The sequence below is a fragment of the Trichoplax adhaerens genome, genomic scaffold (genome assembly GCF_000150275.1).
Source record: "Trichoplax adhaerens TRIADscaffold_9 genomic scaffold, whole genome shotgun sequence".
Lineage (NCBI taxonomy): Eukaryota > Metazoa > Placozoa > Uniplacotomia > Trichoplacea > Trichoplacidae > Trichoplax > Trichoplax adhaerens.
Window position 1 is genome coordinate 2,109,416 of NW_002060951.1, and position 8,254 is coordinate 2,117,669.

The following is an 8,254-nucleotide window of genomic DNA, read 5'->3' on the forward strand; positions in this document are numbered from 1 at the left end:
CAATGTCATCACTACTGTAATGTACTGTACTAACAACAAGCAAAAACTAACAGCCTTCAGTATAGTATATATTGTAGCGCAAGTCGGTTGACTAGCACGGTTCTTTGTTAGGTGCGTTCGCGATAACTAGTGTACGAGTAAAAGGCAGACATGTAGATAGATTTTACTTTATGCAAGGAGAAGATTTCATTGAATTTAGCTGAATATTACTGCTAGCTTTGTATAGCTGTAATTTTATTAACAAATATTACTTTCTACATACTCTTATTATGCCTACAATCACAGTTTCTGCATGTGGCAGAAGTGAAGAAGCTTAACTAAAATCCAACCAACATGGCCGACAGCGATGATGATTACGATTCTAGAGAACGTGAACGCGATAAATTTCGCCGTGAAAGGAACGATTTAAATGATCGACAACGTAGCCGCGATGGCAGAGGCAGTGGTAGCAGTAGTTCGTATGATAAAAGACGGAATGATAGCTCATCATGGGATTCCCGACGTAATCGAAAACGTTCCTTTGATTATCGCGACTATGATCGAGGTCATGGAAGATCTAATCGTGGTTCAAGTCCCCCCAGTAAAAGAAATCGAGACTGGTAAGCAAGCGTTATATTTCAGTTGGAAGACTAATTTGCAAAATGACACATACTTAAAAATACAAATTGAAGGTAAACATCTTTGATAGTGTTGTTCATTCGTAGTGAGACTCATTACCTGAAAGTAGGTGTTAGTAATGTACAGCACTTGTAGAATCTCAATCATAGTATGCAGGCAGCGGTTCAGGATTCATGATGGCGGCAATAGCAGTAGTCATCAAGTATAAAAAGTAGCTTTCAATACATTTGTAATACATTTTTAGATTTTAATGTGTCAGTACCAATGATAGGCAACGCTCCAGCAGTTCCCGATTCATGATTGTGACAATAGTCATGAAGTATTAAAGTAGCTTTCGATACCTTGGTAATGCATTTTTAGATGTCTAATATGTTGGTCGTACATAGCGTGAAAGCTTGCGTAGCTGGCATTGCCTTCTTTTACTTGTTGTCAAGCTAAAATGCTATCAGTAGACATTAGTGTACTAATGTGAAGCTACAAGATTTTGACAGTCGGCATTTATGAATGCAATAGACTGATACACGTATTTCCCTGATAGGATACGCTACGATACGCATACTGTGTAACTGGATAGAAATGCATACTTATTAAGCTTATTTATGTATTTCTATCCAGTTGCTTAACTTTATAAAATGAATACTTTACCTGAATCATGTAATAACTCCAGAATGAATTTATTTATTCTTAGAGAGCATCATTACCTACATAATGGTATGAGTATTTTACAATTATCCATTTACTAGATTCTATCGTGATATTTCGATAGACGAGCTACTATACATCGGAGCAAAAGTAATTCTAGCTGCAATATATTACTATATTGGTTTATTGCTCGTTATAAATGGCTACAATCTAGTGGATTGAAATTTGAAATATTGATAGGGAACAAGGTGTGGACCACTTCTATCGTGACGAATCTGAGAGACGTCTGCCTCCTTTACACCATCAACACCAGCCGGCCTATGAATATATGCCTAATTACGTCAATGACTTTCATCAGTTCAACTCTCGCCCGTAAGTTGATGTCGTTTAAAGAAATAGCACCTTTAAAAGCCATACTATTTACGGTGGTATGAGGGTGTTTAAGCAATCAACGAATTCCATCGACTTTAGCTGTAGCATGAAAATAAAGTACTAACACAATCATGCGTGTAATTGCAGGGATACTTATGGTGGTAATGTTAGTAGTACTGGTAGTGCTGCAAGCATGATGACCTTCAAACAGTTTCTGAACAGTTTAAGTGATGAAATTGATGAAGAGGATGCTATTAAGAAATATAACGAATATAAATTAGATTATAAGAGAACTCACTGTAAGAAGTTTTTCATGATCCACAAAGGGGAAGACTGGTAATTACAAATTGATGTAAAGCTGATTGCTAATTTCGTATTCGGGTTATACTTAACTGGAAATCCTCATAAATAAGTTAACAATAGCTTGCGTTTTCTTCAGAAAGGATCGCTTAATATCCCTTGAAAAAATTGTGCAACCCTATCTTGTAGGTTTCGACAGAAATATCATCCGGTTGATTCTAGTGCTAAGACCGAATACTTGAAAGATAATGTAGTGAAAAGGCTGCTAACATTCATGGAAATGTATGATAATGACCGATTAAGTGATGTGCCATTGCATCACGATAATACTATGAATGTTACGCGGATACTTGATGAATGTAAGTTTATGATATAGTAATGCATTATACAGTATTTTCTGATATTGTCGTTGTAGAATACGGTTAATCAACCTTCTTCTCCTTTAAAGTTGTGATTAGATTAGAAGGTGGAACCGATGATGATGCAGAGCTCCTGGACAACGAAGTACGAGAAACCGATGTCCCTGACAAACCCAAGGTTCTTAATAGTATATATATATTCATATTACGTATATAAATTATCAAGCGAAGTAATAATATTTTTTGATTCGTAATTGATTATTATTCAAGAACCGTAACGTGTAACTGTCATTCATTTTTATTAATTTATAATATGAAATCGTATTAAAACTTTAGCTTCAAACTGAAGCTACTGAAATAGAAGAAACTGGAAATGGTAATTACGGTATTGCTAGCGATTTAACTATACATTAACTGTACATGCATAAACAGCACCACAATGCCAAACTCTTATAACACTTGGATTATATTTTAAAATACTTAGAATCAGATAGTGAGAACAAAGAAGATGCAGCGAAAGTAAGTATTAGCAGTACAGAAATTACTTTCTTGATTGGAAATGATCTTTGATGGTTATTGGTAGTTTTTCATTCGTATTGATCTATTTTAACAAGCCTTTTGACTTGTATTTTGATGTGTTTAGTTATATAATTATACAAACCTGAAGTCTTATATGTTTTATTAATGGAACAATTATGTGATTTTGCCACTAACTATACAGGATGAAACTGAAAGCCGTGATTCAAAACGTGGAGGTGCTTACGAAACTGAAAGAAATTTTAAACATTATAATTTGTTATTCAGGACTTGTTCTAGATATAACTAGTAAAAATTTGTATTAATTTATTTCAATTTATTAACGTTTTGTGTGTTAGAAGATGACGAAGGTTACATAGAAGAGGTAATAAAATACAATATTTATTTTACGTATGTAAGGCAGGACTTATAATAATTATTTTCGTAATCTTGATGCTTGGCAATTGTTAGGGCGATGATGAAAATGATAGTAAACGGAGCGAAAATCTTGATATGAGCAAGGTATGCAGATATTCTTTTGGTTCGTAATAGTGATGATAACTTACAACGAATGACCTAACCAACTAACCACTGTACACTATACAGCGAGTCATGGACTATTAGGCCATCTTGTTAATTCATATTAACTCATGTGGTTGGTTAGTTAATTAGGTCAATTGGCTGTTAGTTGACATCACTAGTTTACAATTTGAGGGATACCTAGCATTAATTTTGAAATAATTAATAGGTTGCCTTCATGTTATATTTAGCAATACATGCATTTGCTTAATAAAATATTTTCCCAATGGAATATTCTTTAGAATTCTAACAGCAATGAAATAGGTGACGTCAAACGTAGAAAATTTCACAAAAATTTATCGATATTTTTGCGAAATTTAGCACCAGTTATCTCAAAGACTGATATCGAATCGGTGTGACATTTAATTAATATGCCTTTCATATCTTTATATTAATCTCTTTTCTATGTTGTATATTCTATATTATTTCTATCAGATCTAGGAAGACTTAACTTTTACCTTCATTTATTAGGTAGTTTCCCAGTATGAAGGTTTTATTCGGGTGGCTGTTGGCGAAGTAATGCCAGATAAAAGGTAAGGAGATTTTAAGTTTTAAGTTGCATTATATGTTAAAGATTTCTTAACAACCTAATGATTAGTAATTTTAATAGATTTTACAGACATGCTTGGGCTACTTTTGAAAGTACTGTCGATATTAGAGAAACTTGTAATAAAATCAACGGGTCAAAAGTTTGTATCTCTTTTTAGTTTACTTGAATGATACAGTACGGATACTAGTTACTGATTCTTTAATCATTATTTGTTTTAGATTCGCAAGTTTGAATTGTATGCAACTTTAAATAGGGAGCTTAATCGTCGTATACGTTCGATTGCTGGTTATGCTGCGCATAAACCTTGTGTAGAAAATGACATTATGTTAGCATCAAAGCTAGCAAAATTCTTAGATAACAAATATTCGTTATGGATTAGCGAAAAGGTATAATTTGAATAAGATTATTACTAGGAACAATGTTAATTCCTCCTTTGTAACGTAGCAGGCAATTATGGTATTCGAACACAAAAATTAAATGAATATAATATCAAATTATTTTTAGAAACATCCAGAACTGCTGGCTTTAAACTATGAGACTAATCCGATTTTAGAAAAGATCGATAAACTAAGCCTGCCAGAAAGCGAAGAATTGCAGGAAGATGAAGATAGCAATACGGAATATGACGTAGATGTTAATAAAGATCTTCTGCAGGTATGGAAACACCAGTTTTATTTATACTTCGCATAATTTGTTCTATACATAATGGAGTTTTAATTGTGATACAGGTATTGGATCGACTACTCCTGTATTTACGCTTAGTACATTCAGTCGATTACTATGGTGGTTCTGAGTATATTTATGAAGACGATATGCCACATCGTTGCGGCATATTGACAGTTCGTGGGAAATCAGCTCCAAAAATACAATATAAAGAAAGTGTGTATTATTACTATGATATGATATTTTAATGCCTCAGTTGTTACCAGGTTATTTATCTGTTTAAGATATTAGTGAATGTGCGGTGTATTAGATCATTAACAATCTAACATTTTCGTACTTTATATCGAACCTAGTTAAATATTGGAAAGATAGTATGGCCAAAAAAACAAGTCCTCGATTTCAAGAGCCACCAGCTCGTTTGACTGACAAAGAGTGTGAACAGTTAGGATCAAAAGATCCGGAAAAATATCCTCTACAGTTTCATGATGTTGTTTATTATATGATATATATATAATCAACTAATGATATATTTTCAGTTTTGTTACAAATAAATTCCTTAACCACATAGCTACGGAAGTGGAAGCTTTCATTAAAGAAAATACTAAAGAGCTATCGTCAGAAAAATGGTTATGTCCATTAAGTGGTAAAAAATTTCGTGGCCCTGAATTTGTAAAGAAGCACATATTTAATAAACATTCTGATAAAGTCGATGAAGTGCGGGCTGAGGTATCATTAAGTTACGACGAAAGTATAGGTTACTTTTAGATATTATCTACATACAGTAGTATAGATCCAATTCATTATCTTTCTTCTGATACCATATTTTAAAATACAAGTTCAATTTTATTCAAGGTTGAGTTCTTTCATAACTTCTTGCGAGATCCTAATCGCCCGGAGGAAGTCGAACCTAGTCTTAACAGACGTTCTGGTACAGGAAATGCCAGAGGACCACCTCCTCCACCTTTGGGTTGGCCGCGCCCTATGAACTGGGGTCCACCTGTTCAGCCGCCATTAATGATGAATGATGGTTAGCGCTTGCAGTTTTTATGTATATGATTTGGTGAAAATATTGATACAAACTTTCTTTGATCACTGGGTTGTATAAAACAATCTTGATTGAATTTAAAATTTCAGGGAGAAGGCCTCCTTTCGGATCTTATCCGGCAGCTCCGCCAATGACTCCTCGTATGAGGCCATCTCCATCTAGCAGGTACCAATTATATATCTCGTGTAAATGACGTTCTTTCTAGTACGTTTTCATAGTTATTTATTACACAAAATTACATGAATATCCATATAATATATTTTAGGCATCGATCTGATCCAAGAAAACTTCTCAATTATCATGATCTTGATGCTCCAGATGAAAATGATCTTTATTAATTGAAATACTTTTAGAATATTAATGATGCCTTTAGCCTATCACGACTTTTCGATTCCTATAACCAACCTGTTATGTTTTTAGAATGTTGTTCTTGTAAGACGTTACTTCTACGCGTATACGCAATCAAGCAATACATAAATTTGTAGCTATAATCTTCACATGAGAGAATATTACTATGTACTGCTCTTTCCAGTAATGATATGTGCATCATTCGAAATTTTATTATACGATAAAACATTAAAATTGAAGTGCAACATAAAATTGTCTCATGTTTTAACATCAGATACTGATCGGAAACTCAAAATACTTATACATATGACATTCTACGAGCATGTTTTTATTTCTAGGGTATTCTTTTTTTGGGCACTATTGCATATTGACCTTCAAATTATGATCTGTACAAGATGGAGTTCTATTCATAAACAATACAGAGGAGGGATTATAACTATCTACTCTAGCCATAGTTGTTAATTAGAATGTTATTAGTCATCAAGATAACAATGAGTGTAAGCAAGATTTGCGAATTAGGCAAGCAGCAGCATAACATCTTGAGATTTTAATTATTATGACAGGTATTACTATTTCGCCTTTGAACTATACACTTATTATATTATATTTATGAGCCATAATCATGACGTGCACGACTTGTAGAGTGACGTATGACTAGTCATAACTAGCTCAATACATTTACGTACATTAATATTGGCGCTACATGAAATTATGATACTGTAAAATCACTTGTGAACAGTAGGCAAAGACGGTCATTTACTATGGCTTTAAGTAGCAAAGCTTAACCACACTTTTTAGTGGTCATCTTGCTCATGTCATTCCTCTTGATATGATGAACCTGCTCAGGTCAAGTTTGTAATGATTAAATAATCTAGAATGTTTTGCGATGATTTACTTATTGACACCAGCAATACATGATTTCAAATCAATGTTTACGTTTAAACTTGAAGGGGACTATCTAATGAACATTGCACGTATATGTGAACAATCATTCATTCAATTTTTGTTATCTCCAGAGTCACAAAGACATATAGACTGCAAATTAACAAAAAATTATAAAATTTCAACAATTTTGTAAAATGAAGTAGTGCTGTATACAGTATTTAAAAACAACATTCTGTATGGTATGTGTATTCCTTGAACGTCAGTATAGTAAACTTCCCAATTTTCAATATGATACAGTTTGTGAGTTATAAATGTATATATACTGTACTTATATATAATTAATTAACAAGTACTTGGTATATCATTTGTACTTGCGTATGGCAGTGTGCAAATAAGCTGTTACTTTTATGGCTTTCTGTCGTTCAACAGTAGGATAAAATAAACGAAGCTTAAAAAGTGCTTTTGATATCTTTAATTAAAAGTCTTGATTAATGTTGCATTTTTTAGTGGTAGTTTGTCTGTCTGTCTGTAACCTTTCTTTATACTGTACTGTACAGTGTACAGTACTATACAGGACAGCACTTACTGTACTTTACATTGTACTGTACAGTATAGTACTGTACTGTACAGTAGTTCATGATTGTGCATTACACGGTATAAAGTTACTGAACCTCTGACAGGTCTACGACAAATGGTAATACCATCTGTTAAATGAGCACATTATCGTAAAGGAGTTTACACTAGTACTACACAAAACGAAACCAATCTAGCAGCTAATTTGGACATCGATCACGGACAGTGCAATGTACTGTTACAGACATATGATTCACTTAAAATTGGCAGTAAAATAATCAGCCTCCATATTATGTTATTAGTACTGTACCTTGTTGTCAACAACTGTTAGCAGTCATATTTCTTTCTTCTTTTAGTAGTCTGTGGTCTCACAGTCATTCATTTTACACTGTACAGTACAGTGTACAGTACAGTACTGTACAGTGAGTGTACTGTACGTACAGTACAGCGTACAATGTACAGTACTTTACAGGCCTTTACGTACTGTAGGCCGTTACACTGTACTGTACTGGACAGCGTACAGTACCGCACATTACCCTACTTACCGCATGTCTGTTCGCTAGATCAAAAGCTAATGAACCATTTGGTCACTTTTGGTCACAGGTCCACTCTACACAGTACTATAGAGTCTACAGTAGATAGCAATGAGCTGAGTCTTGCAAGTTTTATTGCGTTTCCTTGGATTTGTTATTCACCATCAGTCGAAATTTTTGATCATAGTTAGATACATATATGTAGCAAGCGAGAATAGGAATCGTAACTAAACTGGATAGTACAATTTGACAACGGAAAGACAGTTTGTAG

At 33.7% G+C, this 8,254-nt stretch overlaps 1 protein-coding gene across 1 annotated transcript; it reads left to right on the forward strand.

Annotated features, from left to right (window-relative positions):
- Positions 1–333: 333 nt before the first annotated feature.
- TRIADDRAFT_64154 (uncharacterized protein) lies at positions 334–5,627 on the forward strand (the record flags this gene model as incomplete). The annotated part of the gene is made up of 19 exons (XM_002114938.1): positions 334–599; positions 1,501–1,632; positions 1,780–1,968; positions 2,122–2,291; positions 2,381–2,469; positions 2,628–2,676; positions 2,776–2,810; positions 3,013–3,046; positions 3,167–3,192; positions 3,279–3,329; positions 3,629–3,739; positions 3,858–3,919; positions 4,006–4,075; positions 4,155–4,322; positions 4,441–4,590; positions 4,665–4,815; positions 4,953–5,040; positions 5,136–5,325; positions 5,452–5,627. Coding segments are annotated over 19 exons (2,205 nt in total), but the record flags the coding sequence as incomplete, so codon positions are not given.
- Positions 5,628–8,254: the final 2,627 nt, after the last annotated feature.